This window comes from Lepus europaeus, chromosome 8 (assembly GCF_033115175.1).
Source record: "Lepus europaeus isolate LE1 chromosome 8, mLepTim1.pri, whole genome shotgun sequence".
Classification (NCBI taxonomy): domain Eukaryota; kingdom Metazoa; phylum Chordata; class Mammalia; order Lagomorpha; family Leporidae; genus Lepus; species Lepus europaeus.
This window is the reverse complement of record NC_084834.1, coordinates 57,278,600-57,297,226: the sequence shown is the minus strand read 5'-3', so window position 1 is coordinate 57,297,226 and position 18,627 is coordinate 57,278,600. Positions and strand designations below refer to the sequence as shown.

The following is an 18,627-nucleotide window of genomic DNA, read 5'->3' as shown; positions in this document are numbered from 1 at the left end:
CCAAGATAGAGAAAGAGAGACATCCAAGTAGAGGAAGTCACAGAACTTCCAATAGACACTACCAGAAAAGATCTTCACTACAACACATTACAGTAAAGTTCTCCACAGTAAAATATAAAGAAAGATCTTAAAATGTGCACAAGAGAAATGCCAAATAACAATCAGAGGAAACCCAATTAGACCCACTGCAGTCTTCTCAACAGAAATCCTACAGCCAGAGAGAAAATGGCAAGTCCTAAGACAAAAAGACTGTCAACCAAGAATACTGTACCCTGCAAAGCTCTCATTTATGAATGAAGGAAAAATAAATATCTCCCACAACAAATAGAACTTGAAACAGTTTGTAACTACCTGCCCAGCCCTAGAAAAGATGCTCAAGGATGTGCTACACACAGAAACACAGAAACAGGAACACCACCACAAAAGAGGGTGATCACATCAAATGACCAGTAAACGTTTAAAGGAAACCCAAAGTGAAAAATCAGGACTATTAACAGAAATTTGGCAGGGCAAAGTAGGTAATAAACAATAGTGACCCTGATTGTAAATGGTCAAAACTCTCCAGTTAAAAGACACAGACTGGCTGAATGGATTAAAAAAGAAAACTCATCTTTTTTCTACCTACAACTCATCTCACCAACAAAGATGCATCCACACTGAAAGTGAAAGGATGAAAGTGAAAAAGATATTTCATGATAATAGAAACCAAAATAAATGGTGTAGCCATCCTAATATCAGACAAATTAGATGTTAACACAAAAACTATTAAAAGAGACAAAGAAGGACACTATATAATGATTAAAGGAGCAATTCAACAGGGAGATGTGACTATAATAAATGCATATGCAGCTAATTGCAGCACACCTGGCTATTTAAAAGAAATGTTAAAGGATTTAAAGGGAGATATAGACTCAAATACAATAATAGTGGGGGACTCCAATACCCCACTTTCAGCAATGGACAGATCAACTAGACAGAAAATCAACAAGGAAAAAACAGAGTTAATCGACAATATAGACCAAATATACCTAACAGGTATCTACAGAGCTTTCTACCCTACAGCCACAGAATACACATTCTTCTCACCAGCTCATGGATCTTACTCTGAGATCGACCACATGCTAGGCCATAAAGCAAGTCTCAGAAAATTCAAAAAAATTGAAATCATACCATGCATCTTCTCGGACCACAATGCAATGAAGCTGGAAATCAGCAACTCTGGAATCTCTAAAACATATGCAAACACAAGGAGAATGAACAACACGCTCCTGAATGAACAGTGGGTCATACAAGAAATCAAAAAGAAATAAAAAAAAAATTTCTAGAAACAAATGAAGACAACCATTCATCAAATCAAAACTTGTGGTATACAGGAAAAGCACTGTTAAGAGGAAGGTTTATACCAATTGGTGCCTACATCAAGAAATTGGAAAGGCACCAAATAAATGAGCTATCAATACATCTAAAGGATCTAGGAAAAACAATAGTAAACCAACTCTAAAACTAGTAGGAGAAAAGAAATAATTAAAATTGGAAAAGAAATAAACAAAACTGAACACTCTCAAAAAAAAAAAAAAAAGATCAGCAAAACAAAGAGCTGGTTTAATACCATTGGCCCAACTAACCAAAACAAGAAGAGAGAAGACCCAAATCAATAAAATCAGAGATGAAAAAGGAAACAGAACAACAAACATCAGAAATAAAAAGAATCAACAGATTACTACAAAGAGCTGTATGCCAACAAACTGGAAAACTTAGAAGAAATGGATAGATTCCTGGAAACATACAACTTACCTAAATTGAGCCATGAAGACACAGAAAAACCTAAACAGACCCATACCAAAACGGAAATTCAATCAGTAATAAAGAAACTCCCACAAAGAAAACTCTAGAGTTAGATGGCTTCACTGTTGAATTCTACCAGACATTTAAAGAAAAACTAACTGCAATTCTTCTCAAGCTATTAAAAACAGTTGAAAGAGAGGGAAAAATCCCAAATTCATTCACAAAGACCATATCACCTTAATTCCTAAATCCAGAAAAGACACAACAGTGAAACAGAACTATAGACCAATTTCCCTGATGAACATAGACACAAAAATGCTCCAAAAAATTCTGGCCAATCAAATCCAACATATCAGAAAGATCATTCACTTGGACCAAGTCTGATTTATCGCTGGTATGAAGGGATGTTTCAACAGTCCCAAAGCAAACTGATACATCATATTAATAAACTGAGGAATAAAAACCATATTATCATCTCAATAGATGCAGAGAAAGCATTTGATAAAATACAACACTCTTTCATAATGAAAACCATAAGCAAGTTGGAAATAGCAAGAACATTTCTCAATGCAATCAAGGAAATTTATGACAAACCCATGGCTAGCATCCTATTGAATGGGGAAAAATCAGAAGCATTCAAACTGAGATCCAAAACCAGAAAAGGATGGGCACTCTCACCATCGTTATTCAATACAGTCCTGACAAAAGAGCTAAAACCAATCCCTGGAGCAAGGACAGTCTCTTCAACATGGTGCTGGGGAAATTGGATTTTCACATGCAGGAGTATGAAGCAGGACCCCTACCTTACAGCTTCCCCAAAAACCCACTCAAAATGGATTAAAGATCTAAATCTACTACCTAATGTCATCAGATTATTAGAGAACATTGGGGAACCCCTGCAAGATATTGGCACAGGCTAAGAGTTCTTAGAAAACACCCGAGGAGCACAAACAATCAAAGCCAAAATTAACAATTGGGATTACATCAAATTGAGAAGCTTCTGTATTGCAAAAGAAATACTCAGGAAAGTGAAGAGACAACTGACAGAATGGGAGAAATTATTTGCAAACTATCCAATTGATAAAGGATTAATAACAAGAATCTATAAAGAGCTCAAGAAACTCAACAACTATAAACCAAACAACCTAGTCAAAAAAATGGGCAAAGGAGCTGAACAGACATTTATCAAGGGAGGAAATTCAAATGGCCAATAGACACATGAAAAAATGCTCAGGATCCTTAGCCATCAGGGAAATGCAAATCAAAATGAAAATAAGGCTTCACCTCACCCCAGTTAGAATGGTTTTCATATAGAAATCAACAAACAACAAATGCTGATGAGGATGTCGGAGAAAAGGTAACCTAATCCACTGTTGGTGGGAATGTAAACTGGTAAAACCTCTATGGAAGACAGCATGGATATACCTAAGAAATCTGAATATAGACCTACCATAAGAGCCAGCCATCCCACTCCTGAGAATTTAACCAAGGGAAATGAAATCAGCATATGAAAGAATTATCTGCACTCTCATATTTATTGTTCATTTCACCATAGCCGAGACATGGAATCAACCTAAATGCTGTCAACCGAATAGCAGATAAAGAATTTGTGGGATATGTACTCTATGGAATACTACACAGTGGTTAAAAAAAAAAATGATATCTGGTCACTTGCAACAAAATGGATGAATCTGGAAAACATCATACTTAGCGAAATAAGCCATTCCGAAAGGAACACATACCATATGTTCCTCTGAGCTGTGATAACTAATAGAGCACCTAAAAGGCAATGTGTAGAAGTGAAATTGACCATTTGAGAAGCAATGACTTAGACAGCCCTAATCTTGAAGCCAGGAGCCAGGTGCTTCCTCCTGGTCTCCCATGCGGATGCAGGCGCCCAAGCACTTGGGCCATCCTTCACTGCCTTCCCGGGGCCACAGCAGAGAGCTGGACTGGAAGAGGAGCAACCGGGACAGAATCTGGTTCCCCAACCAGGACTAAAACCTGGGGTGCTGGCACCACAGGCGGAGAATTAGCCAATTGAGCCGTAGCGCCAGCCTAGGATTATGTATTAAAGGGATCATATAAATAAGATCAAGTGTCTGGTAATAATATATAGAATTAAAAAGGAGATAATGTTCCAACATGGGAAGCAGTCCACACAGCAGACTCAGAATGACAATTGTTCTAAATAGCATTCTGTCCTCAGAATCAGCCCTTAAGGAACTCTGGTCTGGCTGAAAAGCCCATGAGAGCATTTCAGGCATGGAAAGCCAATATACTGTGGCAAAAAAAAAAAAAAAAAATCCGACATGAAGGATCTCTGTGAGTGAGACCTCAGTGGAAAGAATTGCCATCTAAGAAGGATGCACTTTTCTCTGAAGGAAGGAGAGAACTTCCACTTTGTTTATGGCCTTGTTTAAATACTGACAGATTCAAAAGGCTCCCACAGCCTTGGCAGCTCATGTTAAGAACCTGAGGTGATCACTGATGTCATACATAAGAGTGTTAATTGTTAAATTAACAACATAAATCACTGTGTACTTGCTTCCCATGCAGGACCTCTGTCCTCGGTGAATTCTACTATGAGAATTAACTGTAAAACTTGTTCTTTGTGTGTGTGTGTGTGTGCATATTACTGAAATTTATACTTAGTATAGAGTTGGTCTTCTGTGTATAAAGTTAATTCAAAATGAATCTTAATGGAGAATGGGGCTGGGAATGGGAGAAGGAGGAGGAGGTGGGGTGAAGTGGTAGTGAGTGGGTGGATATGGTGGGAAGAATCACTATATTCCAAATGCTGTACATTAAAGTTGTACTCATTAAATAAAAGGTTTCTTTGGGGATAAAAAAAGAGACTATTAGAACTGAATTCACAGAGGGAGAGAGGGAGGGATGTCATTATATTTTTAGAATTGTATCTATGAACTATATTGAACCTGTTAAGAGCTGATTAAAAAATTTGAAAATTAAAAATATCTTAATGTAAAGTTCATTGTCAGGTTAGTATGATATTTATGAATACCATATCTCTTCTCCTAACATTTCCCTCTAGTTTTGATTCTCAGGTTTGACATATATTTAGAGAGTAGGGAAGTATGTCATTAAAATGCAGTTATGGTCTCAAAGTGCCACTCTCCTTTTTTTTTTTTTTTTTTTTTTTTTTTTGGAAAGTGAAGTTTAGTGCTACAATTGCTGACTTTATCTACAAAATACATTGTGTTCCTGCTAACACTGCAAATTCTGAAGAGCAATGGACTGGTAACACAGAACTCCATTCAGCATTATGATTTTTAAGACAGTTCTGATGGCTGAATCTCTGCAGCCTTTCCAAAGGTACTTCATTGGACAGCTTCACTAGGAAGTTGGGAGCTATGTAGCTTAGAAGGACTAACTGTATTGTAAACTCAGCTCATTTAGGGTAGATGGAAACTTCTGATTCAATAAAGGCAGTCAATGTCATCATTTTTATTAGGATGTTTTGAAGCCACAAAATGCATTTAAAAGCACATTTTAAGAAGTCATCAGTCCCAATCTTTGTTTATCACAATTTAGTATAAATAATTTTGTACATACTCTCTATGCATAATTAATTTAACTGTTACCATTTTAAGAAAATTAGACAAAGGTTCCTACTGCATCTCATGGTTCAAAATGATATAAAATGATATCAAAGTATTATGCACTTGGTGAATTTTCACATAATAAACAGAGAACTAAACATTGATTTTAATTTTATCACAGCAAGTTTACCAATATTCAGTTAAAATAAGAATATGAAAGGAAGAAAGAGGAGGAAGAAAGGGGGAATATGGGTGGGAGGGAGGTAGGGGAGGGAAGAAGCATCGTGTTCCCAAATCTGTATATATTAAATGCATGAAGCTGTATTTCTTAAACAAAATTTAAAAAATTTAAAAATCCATAAGTTTAATGGCTATCAAGACAAAACTTGATAGCCTTTCTTCTTCTTTTCAGAGTTATATTTTCTACTAAAGCTTAAATATAAAAATAAGAATATCAGTAGTTTTATAAATCAATATCTTATTACAAAAATAAATTGATGGACTAAAATACTAACAACAATAACAAAAAGAAGTTAACTGGGGCCAATGCTATGGCAGAGCAGGTAAAGGCTAAGGTACCCAGCTTCTCCACTTCAGATCCAGCTTTCTGCTAGTGTGTCTGGGAAAGCAGTGGAGCATAGTCCAAGTGCTTGGGCCCCTGCACCTATATGGGAGACCCCAAGGAGGCTCCAAGCTCCTAGTTTGGGCCTGGCCCAGCCTTGGTCATTGTGGCCATTTGGGGAGTCTCTCTTTCTGTCTCCCTCTCTCTGTAATCTGCCGTTCAAATAAATGAATAATTTTTTTTTAAAAAAGTTAACATAACTGTTAAGAACATGGATGAATATTTGCTAAACTTATAGTAACTAAGTTTTTTAAATAAATAAAATACAGGATTGGCATTTGGCACAGCGGTTTAGATCTTGCTTAGGACACCCACATCCCACATCAGAGTGTAGATGTGAGTCCCAACAACTCCACTTTCAAACCAGTTTCCCATTAATGCATCCCCAAAGGAAGCAGATGACGGCTCAAACACTTGGGCGCCTGCCACTCATGTGGGAGTCCCAGATGGAGTTCTGGGCTCCTGGCTTCAACCTAGTGCAACTGTGGATGTTGTGGGTACATGGGGAGTAAACCAGGTTATGGAAGTTCTCTCTCGGACTATCCCTTTCTGTCTCTCCTTCAAGTAAATAACATTAAGAATTTAAAAGAAAGAAAACACAAGCTATGAAGACTTAGAAGCAAAAAACAACAACAACAACAACAACAAAACCTTAATGTGTACTGTATTTGACAACATAAAAAGGGAGAATTTCTTTATTCAAAAGATTTAAATTGGTAGATGAGGGCAAGAATTAGAAACATAGCAAAGAATTAATATTCATAATATGTGTGAAGCTTCTAGAAACTAACAAGGCAGTTAGGTAGTCCAACAGAAAACTGGCAAAGGGTATATACAGAAACTTATCTGAAGGAATATAAACAGAAAATAAACTTACAAAAAGAAGCACAATTTTACCCATAATTGCTGAAACACAATAATACTTGCTTTTCAGTTCTCAGCCTGACAAAAAAACAAAAAACCTGATAAAACCAAATGTACAGAAAAGCAGGTGCTTTCATACATGGCTAAAAGAAAATAAAACTTTTTCAGAACGGTTTTAGGTAGGAGCAAGCAAAATCTAAAATACAGTTACTATTTTATCCAGAAATTCCATACTTAAGATTTATTTGCAAAAAAACTCTTTACATAGTTATAAAGTTTTATGTAAAATGTGAGTCATTTTATATGAACCAACATGAAAAGCTCTCCATGGCATATATTAAGGCAAAGAGGCAAATTCCTCAAAGACACACGTTTGTTTTTACTTTGAAATACACTTACCTTCCAGATGGGCACCTGCAACCTTGTGTCTTTTCCCAAAGTAAATGCCCTCTTCCACAAAAACATCAGTGTGAAATGTGGCTGTTACTGAAGATTTTTATTAGGAAATTAAGAAAGTGCCATGGATGTTAGAACATTTCACTTGAAAAGTCTCATCTACCACTTGTAACTCCTCTCAATGTCAAGCCCTGAGTGACATTTCTTTCCTTCTGTTCCATTCCAATGAGTATTTTCCAAGGTTCTGACACTCAACCCTCCTGACTCTCCCACCCAATAACCAGCAACTCACACTATTGTGAACTGAATAATTGCAGTGCACCAAAATTCAGTGGTGGAAATCCTAACTCCTAATATGATAGTATTGCAAGACAGGGTCTGTGGGTCATAAAGGTGGGACTGTCATGAACATTAGTGCTCTTTCAAGAAGACCCTGGAGAGCCTGCACTTCTTATGTCTTAGCTCTATACCATTGCTGAATGCCTGAATCAAGCTAATGAACTAATCCATGACCTCACATATCTATTGTTTCACTTGTAGTGAGAACACTCAAAACCAACAGAGTAGACTTTAGATGTCTCACTAAAAAATTTAAAATATCAGTATGTGAAATGATGTATATGTAAATAGCTTGATTGTACTAATCATTTCACAGTGTATAAACATATTAAACATCATACTGTATGCAATATATATATATTATATATAACTTTTAGTTGTGAATTACACCTTAATAAAGAAAAAAACACTAATTTTTTTGAAAATCTATGTATATATTTATTTATTTGAAAACCAGAGAAAATGTGACAGAGAGATCTCCCATCAGCTGGGTCATTCAATCAAATGCCTGCAACAGCCAGGCTGGGCCAGGCTAAAGGCAGGAGGGGAAATCAATCCGAGTCTTCCACATAGGAGGGGGAGGCTGGGACTCAGATGAAAGAAAGAAAGAGAGAGAAAGGAAGGCAGGACAGGAGGGAGAAAGGAAGAAACAGTATATTCTTAGAATTATATTTATGAACTACATTGACTGTTCTCTTTGTATTAATATCACACTAACATGAGAATTGATGACTTTTGTTGTAGTAATTATTATGCACTCAGTGTGACCCTAAGAATCTAATGTATTAATAAATTCCTTGAATAAAAAAAATTTAAAAAGAGAAGCCCCCCTTTCTGATGCTCTGCCTTTCAAATATATTTAAACCCACAAAGTGTCCATGGCCCACAGTTTGCAACATTACTCTGAGAGGCCAATGGAATTACTTCCAGGAGAAGTTGGGATTAGATTCCTTCATAGATCTCTAAAGTTCCATCCTGAAACTACATAAAGGTCCTTAATTTGAATAGACAAACATGAGAACCTAAGGAGCTTGTTTATGAGTTCCTCAGGGGAGAAGCCCTCTGTGCCCACCTCCGTCATCAAGGAAGCAGTGCCAGCTCCAGGAACCAAGATGGTTCTGTGCATCCAAACATCCAACGTACAGCAGGAGGAGGGAAGCACTGGATACCTTATCCAAGTTTTGTTTGGATTACATTTGATAGGAAATGGAAGGTGGGGTAGACTAATTTACCACTTTCTGTGTCCTGTGGCTCTGAAACTCCTGTACATTGTGATTTAGAGAATCAAGTACAGCTGGATCCAAACAAAGCATCTTTGTTTTTGCTAAGATCAGACTAAGAATCTGATCAAATGACTATCAGACAAGGTGGGGGAATGAATAACTAATTTTGATTGAGCCCACAAATCCCACACAAGACATGAAATGAGTAACAAACGTTTTTAAAAACAGAAACCACCTCTTTGAAATTTCACTCCATATTATCATAATCACAATGAAAAATAATATTCCATTTTCAAGTAAACCCAAGTGTTAAGAAAGAACTCCTTGAAAATAAGACAAATAAATGAAATAAAAATACATAGGTTGCATACTCAAAAAATCAAAAGAATCATTAATTTACTTAAAATAACAATCCTTGAGCATGCTACATGATGAAGATCAGACTGACTCCTAATTTTTTTTTCCTAATTTTCTTGGCCATATCCTTATCCCTCATTAAAGAAAAACTATGGACAAAAAGGTTGATCTCCTTTTTTACATAATATTTCAAATATTTTCACATAACCATACCAAACATATGCTAGGATCATAACACAGTGAGAAACACATTTGTCCAAGGCAGAAGGACTGAATGTGCTTCCCACATTGGAAATTACAGGCATCATGGCTTCTGTCCTTCCCAAGACATCATTATTACTTTCATATGATTTATGGCTGAAAGTATGAGAGATGGTGCAAAGATCCTGTGCCAAATTCCCATATGGCATATAAGCTAAGCCAAACTGTGAAAAACTCATAAATGTGGGTAGATCAGTTTCATCAAAGAAAGGAACAACAGGGTTCCAGAGACTGAACAGGAAACTAGCCAGATAATTCTTTACAGCCACATAATTCCAAAGCAGCAGTAATGAATACAGCCCTGCCCCGAACATGTAATGCTTGCATTAAACATAAAGGTGGAAAGTGAGAAGTCAGAGACAGTTTGGGACACTATCAATCAACTTGTTCATTCTTTGATAAATCTACATTCTCTGTTCCATTTTAGACTAAAGTTGAAATTAATATAATTTTAATGACATAAAAAAATTGTTATCTCTGGAAACTCCCTATAAATACTGAAATACTGAAAAAAACTATCATCCTAATGGAAGACTGGAATTGAAAAAATAAGTTTCAAGTTATTTTAAAAATAGCTTATACACTCATGTTATTTAATAGTATGCTAAAATCTATCAACTCAAATCAATGAGCTAATATTTGTCACATCACAAATATGTTTTATATGCATTTCCAACATATTGAATATATTTAAACAAATCTCTTGAATTCGATTCAAACATTACTTATTGTATACACAAAGTAGATAACATAAAACTATACATATTCCAAAAGGAGAACTTGAACAAGGCAAAATTGAGGAAATATAAATAAAAAACAATAAAAGAAATTGAGTGATTATACCTTGAATGGAAAGGAGGTTAGAGAAGATATGCAGAATGAACATAAATGTTATTTTAGGAATGGTTAATGCTGAGAACAGAAAGATAAAAAGCTACAGAATAAGCTGAGTTCACAGTTTAGAGTACTCTGAATGAACACATGCAATAATTTATATGGGCACTGGAGATGTACTTACCAGGGTATAAGAATGATAAATCAGAGTCATGCGTTGGTAGGATGGTAGGACGGTAGGATGGTAAGACAGATTGCAATAGAAAGTGCTAAGAACCCAGATGCCTAACTAGAAGGTATAAAAATAATTTGCATGAGAGATAAACAGTTCATTGGATGGTAAAGAAAGGGATGATTGTGAAGGTGGTAAGATAACTTAAAGAATAGTCGTTACAATTTGGCTTCTAATTTTATAAAGAGATCATGACTAAAGAATAGATTTGTCTATGTTTCTATCATTCACAGAAAGAAGAAATTTTCAAGACAAGTTATCTGGGACAGAGAAGATAAAAAAGTCATTCTGGGGCATGCTAAATTCAAATTTTTTATGTCAAAAAGATGCTCAGCAATATATGAAGTATGTATTTAAAATGTGCATCTGAAGTTTGGGATTCAAGAAAACAAAATATTTTGAATTCATCAACACAGTGTTGATATCAGAAGTCACGGATTTAACAGTCATATCTTAAGAGGAGAGAATACAGAAGATGTGCACAGCCAAAGAATTCAGGATATCCTCTGGAAGGAAAGTCAGACCAAAGAAGTATCCAGAAAAACTGGAAGAAGACCTATACAACAAAGACACAAAATATGAAGAGAATTTCAAAAAGGTTAACATGAAAAATAGCATCAAACATAGTAAAAGAAGGAACAGAACAGAGGTTTCACAATTAGCACATCCCTATAGCACCCAAAATTATGTAATAGCTGAGAGTGTGCACACATTAGATGACATTTTGCTTGTGAGAAGAGTTTTAATAGGGAATGGCACACTGGATGAGGCTGCAGGGGTTATGGTCTGACTGAGTGTTTACAAGCAAGATTTTTTTCCAGTCGTTTCAGATATACAACTTCTGTAAATGAGAAATGAAAATTCTACAAGCAAATTTGTGAAAAATAATATTAATAAATGTTTACCTTCTTATGATTCTTGTAAACATTTCTGTGGGCAAATCCCTTTCCACAAAGCTTGCATTTGTAAGGTTTATCTTCACTGTGTATTACTTTGTGGGCACCCACTTGATCAAGCCTCTTGAAAGATTTATTACAAATCTCGCAATTATAGGGTCGTTTTTCTGTGAAAAATGAGTGGAGACAATCTCATATCTATATAGAGGTAAAGGATAAAAAGGGAAATATCCTTACCTTAAATTACTTCTTATGTATATGTAAAATAAACATGGTCAAACAACTTAAAAAGCATCTGGCATTTATAATATGCATGGCTAATAAACTTTACAGACTTATCTTGTAAATTAGAAAGAAAAAAATATTTATTTGAGAGGCAGAGAGATAAAGGTAGAAGGCATAGAGGGAGCTTCATTTTCTGGTTCACTCCTCACATTCCTCAAGTGGCCATGATTGCACCAGGTCAAACCTGGGAAACAAGTATTCAATCCATTCTCTCTCATGGATGGCACATACTCCATTACTTCAGCCATCACCACTGCTTCCCGGATTCTGGATAAACAGGAAGCTGGAGATGGGGAGCAGAGTCAGGTATTGAACCTCGGCACTCTGATACACAAGCATCTTCTCTGGTGTCTGAACTTCGAGGATAAACATCTGCTCTCTATTTTGTACACTGAAATCAATGAGGAGATCCTGCTTCCAGGCGAAAACTGTGCAGATATGCATGTTTCAAATCAGGGTCCCAGGTTCCCAAGTGCTGACGGTTGGCTCATGGTGAGGAGGTAAAGGACACAGTGTCCTCCTGCTGGGACACACAGGCCCCAGATGCAGAGCTGCCAATTCTCAGCAGGAACCATGCATTTCAGTTAGTATAAGAAATCCCATGATATTGACAACTAAATTTTTAAAAACATTATGTGTATCAAAGAAGGATATTTGAAAGCTACTAGCTTTAGATTTCATATTTTAATTTACCAACATACATGTACCTATCTCCAACGACATATTCAAAAAGATTCTGAATTAACAGTCTCAAATTATAGCCATCCTAAAGTTTAGAGTGAGACTCCTTTAAATAAAAGTATTTGTGGAGCTTTTTTTTTTTTATCTATAAGAACAGACTTACAATTCAAATTTGCTTAAAATGAAAACAAGGCTTTAAGAAATTACATTCTGAAACTGTATCCATACATTTATCAATAACAGTTATCAGTAGGTCATTTGGAATGTAAAAGGACCTAGAAATAGGGGAGCCACAATTGTTGGATCTCTGCTAAATGTCAGATACTATGCTAGCACAGTACATAAATGATCTCATTTAGCTTTCATGGCAATTTTGAAAGGTAGGCACCAGCACACAATTCACAGAAGAAGAATAAAGAAATTGAAGCTCAGCAGGGAACAGGATAGGCAACAAACTAAATGATCTCTTTTATCATTTCATTGAACCACCTTTGCCTTGTAAATAACGTGAGGTTAGGGCCAGCACTGTGGCATAGTACGCTAAGCCTCCCCAGAAGCACTAAGCCTACCCCTGAAGCATCAGCATCCCATATAGGTGACATTTCAAATGTCGGCTGGTCCTCTTCTGATTCAGCTCTCTGCTTGTTACCTGGGAAAGCAGTGGTAGATGGCCCAAGTGCTTGGACCCCTGCAGCCACGTGGGAGACCAGGAGGCTTCGGGTCAGTCCAGCTCAGGCTGATCACTGGGGGTTGAACCAGCAGATGGAAGACCTTTTTCTGTCTCTTCCTCCCTCCCTCCCTTCTCCCCGCCCCTCTCTGTGACTTTGCCTCTCAAATAAATAAATAAAATCTTTAAATAAATAAATAAATAAATAAATAATGTGAGGTCTAGGGAAGACTAATTAACAGCCAAACTAGAACTTTTAACCAAGTTCTTATTATTATTACCGTTCTTAGAAAATCCTGAAAATGACAAAATTACAATTCCTCTGGTGAAAGGATTTCAAAATAAATGATAAAGTATATACTTTACCTGAGTGAGTGATCATATGACGTTTTAGCTGATTAGCTGAAATAAATTTCTTCCTACATTCTTGACAATCAAATATCTCATGAGTCTGCAAAAGTTCAATTGATACTTAAATCAACTGTCAAAATCTAATACAAAGAAAATGCAAGCAGAGGTATAAACATGTGGATGGTTGCTACTATGACATGCAAATTAATCCAGCCTTAATGCATTCATAATACCCTATATAAATTTAAAATTCAACAAGCATGTTATCTAGTAAAATGATATTAAAAGAAAATATAAGGTTCACATTACTTGAATACATAACGTAGTAGACCCATGTAGAATACAGCAAATACATATTCTGTAAGAAATTACTGCCAGTATATCTTAGCTCTATTTGTCAGGCACAAATTTACAATTGGAAATATGTAACCTGTGGGTAACAATGTTCCCTTTATAGCAGGCAGCTCTTTGAAATATAAATAAAAGTAGTAAAATGCAAAACATTCATTACAGGGAAATACCAAAAGATGCATGATTCTGAAAAGCACACGGTTCATAGTAAAAGTCTCACACGATATGAGGATCACAATAAAAAGATCAAAATTCCTAGTTAAAAAATAAGACATAACTTGTAAGCAACTATCTAACATAAATATCACAACTGACTACTGAAGTGTTTCTCAGACACTAAATCAGAGAAATTGGAGGAGCAATGTAAAAAGTAGAAGCCCTGTTAATTATCAGAAACATTGTACTCAAATCTAATAGCAACTATGACAGTGAGTATTTGGCCTAATTTTAAGACACAGGTTAGGCCAACCACATCTCATATCACAGTGCTTAGGTTCAATTCCCAGCTTCAGTTCCTCTGTGTGAGCTTCCTGCTCACACAGACCCTGGCAGGCAGAGATGATGGCTCAAGTAATTGGGTTTCTGCCACCGACGTGGGAGACCTGGATTGTGTTCCCACCTCGAGGTCCAATCCCAGCTCTTGTGGGCATTTGGCAAGTGAACTGGCAAATTGGAATTATTCTCTCTGCCTCTCACATAAATAAATAAAAATAAAAAATAAACAAAAGGTGTATATTGAATGAAGGCTTATATCAGAAATATTGATCATTGCAATGAACAAAACAATCACACTACTTGGCTAAATATTCAAAAGTGGTTTGGGGGAAGTCATGTTTTTGTTTCTATCTCAGTAAAGTTACAGCTCACAATACTAAACTGCAGTTAAGCAATGTGCTTCACAAGAAGTTAAGAGAATAGTTGACTGCAGAATAAACAGAGATAGTACAGAATGACAGATCAAGGCAGAAGACCCTAGACAGGTGCAGCACATGACTAGTACATAAAGGATGGGGCTGTCCCCTAGAAAATGGCTCTCTCGATCTAAGTGGCCACGGAAGGATCCAGGGCAAGGAGGGTGTCAAGAGGGAAAGGGCAGGGAAACGGTGAAGCAAGGCTAACAGACCCAAGGTCTGCAGTCCGTGCCTTCATTCTCTGCCCAAGCACATGGTAGGTCTAACGCTGCCAACTTGCCTCTGCCTCTGTCAGGTCTGACTCATGGTGAGCCAATAAACTCAGCTGTGAAGAGCAGGAAAGGGAGGAAAACAAGAAGAAGAGTCAACAGATGTTACTGCACTAGAATCTGGCTTCGATGCTTTGCTTGAATGCAGTAGCATCAGATGCTGGTCAGGAGCTACTGGAGTCTGGAGAGAACCATGGTTCTTCAGAAAGCAGAGAGGGATCTGCACAGCCACCTGCACAATAACTGGGAATACAGGTAGCACATGGCACGGAAGACAACCTCCACCTGAGACACAGTAAGCCTAACCTCCTCAGTCACTGAAGACCTCTACAGCAGCTCAGGCCAAACATCTGTAGTTGAGGAGCAAGAGTATCATGTGTGATGTCTATGTAAAGCACACATACAGTCTTAAACTCTATGCTTACAATCACAAACAAGATAATCTAAAAAGAAGATGCTGCCTTTAGAACCAAACATAAATGAAAACTTTTACTTGGTTTATTTTTGTTTTTAATGACAACCTGCATATAAAATTTTAAAAATCATTAATACATGTATAAAATGATAAATAAATAAGATATTGAAGGATATTCATTTTTGTTCACTTGCTAAATTTCATGGCTTCTAAAACATGAAACATTTTTCAAGGTTGAATTGGACTGAAATTTCTAAAATCATAAAAAAGAACATATACTAAACATGAAAGCATTTTTGTATCAACTACCTCATTGAAATGGAGAATTTAAGCCAAAAATGTTTTCAAAACTTCTAAAAATTCTTAAAACAATCAGATTTAAACTGAAAATGAAGGTAAAATATTTTATTATGCTTAGTTCTAAGTAAAGCATATCCTGTAAAATTTCTAGTTGACCAGATTGATTTTAAGGGTAATATTTTATAATTTGAAATCACAAATTCAATAATGTTGAAGACAGATCACACTATCCCATACCATAATACAGGAAAGTATAGAGTAACATAAATTCTACTCTATTATACTCTATGATAATAATATAATACTCTACTGTAATCTTGCATTACCTTAAAGCACCATCTATTAACAATATGAAACACTGCAACCAAACTCTATTAGACATTAAACATCTACAACTATAATAGCCAAAGCTGGAGTCAACAAAAGCTAAGAATTCAGAAAGCTAAATTAGAGAGGCTGCATTGTAATGGAGGGAGGGCTGCTAGGCCACTCAGGAAGCATTAGTTCTATATGCTGTATTCCACCGTCGGCTTATAGGTTGTCTTACCTAGACACTCCTTTTAGCGGAAAAAAGACCTTATACTATGAAGAAAATAAATGGAAAAGACAACAGTATTCAGAAATATGTTCCACAGACAGCTTTGCTGAAATACTATATTTGGTAAAATATCTTTCTAAGGAAGAACTTTCTCTCTGTCTCTCTCTCACTGTCTAACTCTGCCTGTCAAAAAAACAAACAACAACAACAACAAAACATAAAAAGAAACACATTTCTAAAAGCAAAAAGGGTGTCCACAATCCCATATTAGAGTGTTTATGTTCAAGCCTTGGTTCTACTCCAAATTCTAGTTTCATGCTAATGTGTACCCTGGAAAGTAGGTGTTGGCTCAAGTACTTGGGTCCCTAGCACCCCCACAGGAGATCTGGATCGAATTCCTGACTTCTCACTTTAGCCTGACCCAGCCCAGGATATTGAGAGTATTTAGGGAGTGAACCAGCAAATAGGACATCTCCTACTCTCTGTCTCTGTCTCTGTCTCTGTCTCTGTCTTTCTCTTTCTCTCTATCTGGACAAAATAGCTAAAAATAATTTAAAAGCATCATCATAACATCAAGCTGTGTCTATGCATTGTTTCTTTTAAAAATTAAAAGAAAAAAAACTAATAAATTGAATGTCTCATTTTATAAATGAGAAAACAGTGGCTCAATGTTGAATGGCAGGTTAGTGACAGAAAAAGAAGAATCTCATCATTCTGACTCACTGGCCAGTATTCCATTATTTCTCCCCAAGGATCAAAATCACTCAACATACAGGATACAACCTCAGACATGTCAACACCATAAATTAACTATCTAACATGTCATAAGTTAAATCCATAGCACATGGTTGTAGCTACTGGATTATAAAATCATATGAATTTTAAGACCTTTTGAATTACAGCTATATGCATACAAAGATAAAATTTCACTTTACAAACTTCAACAAAATTAAAATTTTGCTTTCACTAGTACCATTTCCACTGCATTTGGCTATTACATCACTAAAGAAAACATCCCATGTCCCTAGATATTTTAAAAACAATACATTAGGCCGGCGCCGCGGCTCAATAGGCTAATCCTCTGCCTGCGGCACCAGCACACTGGGTTCTAGTCCCGGTCGGGGTGCCAGATTCTGTCCCGGTTGCCCCTCTTCCAGGCCAGCTCTCTGCTATGGCCCAGGAATACAGTGGAGGATGGTCCAAGTGCTTGGGCCCTGCACCCCATGGGAGACCAGGAGAAGCACCTGGCCCCTGCGTTTGGATCAGCGCAGTGCGCTGGCCGCAGCGCGCTGGCCGCAGCGGCCACTGGAGGGTGAACCAACGGCAAAGGAAGACCTTTCTCTCTGTCTCTCTCTCACTGTCCACTCTGCCTGTCAAAAAAAAAAAAGAAAGAAAAAAAGAAAAAAAGAAATAAAATAAAAAACACAATGTATTAAATCAGGAAACAATCATTTATCCCTTTGTTATCAATAAAACTTTTGACTCTGTCATAATGCAAACAAAAATCAAAATCCACTTTAATTTATTTTATTGTAAATTCTATTAACCACTTGCTAACAGTATTAGAGGTAATAGTTGCCATTTATTTTCAGGTTAACTTTTCATATCAAAATAATAACAATGATTTTCATACTTATCATGTGAAATGTTAAATTTATTTTTTCCTATATAACCGTTTATTTCTGCTAGCTGCACTTGGATGTATAAATCTGAGTGAATATTTTACTGCAATAAAGTTAAAAATACAGTAAAGTAAAACCAAGTTCAGTAAAACATTATACTGGTAATTTGTGTTATTATCACATTATTAGATCATATTGTTACATTACTTTTAGTTTTCAAAATAATGTAGCTCTTGTCATGCCAAATTAAATAATAATAGACTTTCACTCTAGTAATCAAGTGCACTAACATTTTACAAATACACAAATATGTGTGGCATCCTCATTCATTTATATCTCCTGAGCAACAGCAACTTATAAAGCCTGAAAACAAGGAGTGGTGTTATAAATGAACTCGTGAGCCTGGGTTGTGGCACAGTGAGAGTGAAGTCACCACTTGAGGTGCTGACATTCCCTATGAGAATGCCGATTCATGTTCCAGCTACTATACTTCTGTTCTAGTTTCCTGGGTACTCCAAGAGACAGCAGATGATGGCACAAGTACTTGGACCTCCACCACATATCTGGGAGACCGTGATGGAGTTCCTGGCTCCTGGTTTCAGCCTAACTCAAATCCTGCAGTTGTGGTCATTTGAGGAATAAACCAGTGAATGAAAATTCAATCTGTGTGTGTGTGTGTGTGTCTCCCTTGTCTCCCTCTCTCTGTCACTCTGACCTTCAAATATATGAATAAATAAAACTTTAATTTATAAATAAATAATTGAAGGATTCGGCTAAACATGAAACTTGACACTGAAAGAATAACAATAATCAACTCAGAATATCTTTTCACGGTTTACTTTGCTGCATGCTAGTTTAATTCCTT

General features: G+C 36.4%; 1 protein-coding gene across 3 annotated transcripts in view; it reads right to left on the bottom strand.

Moving 5' to 3' along the window:
* PRDM5 (PR/SET domain 5) overlaps positions 1 to 18,627 on the bottom strand; it is a 257,297-nt gene that overhangs the window by 97,302 nt on the left and 141,368 nt on the right. For all 3 annotated transcript variants that reach the window (XM_062199683.1, XM_062199684.1, XM_062199685.1), the window contains 2 exons: positions 13,372 to 13,456; positions 11,382 to 11,539 (listed from right to left, as the gene is read on the bottom strand). In XM_062199683.1, the coding sequence (XP_062055667.1) occupies positions 11,382 to 11,539; positions 13,372 to 13,456 (243 nt within the window). The remainder of the gene's footprint in view (positions 1 to 11,381; positions 11,540 to 13,371; positions 13,457 to 18,627) is intronic.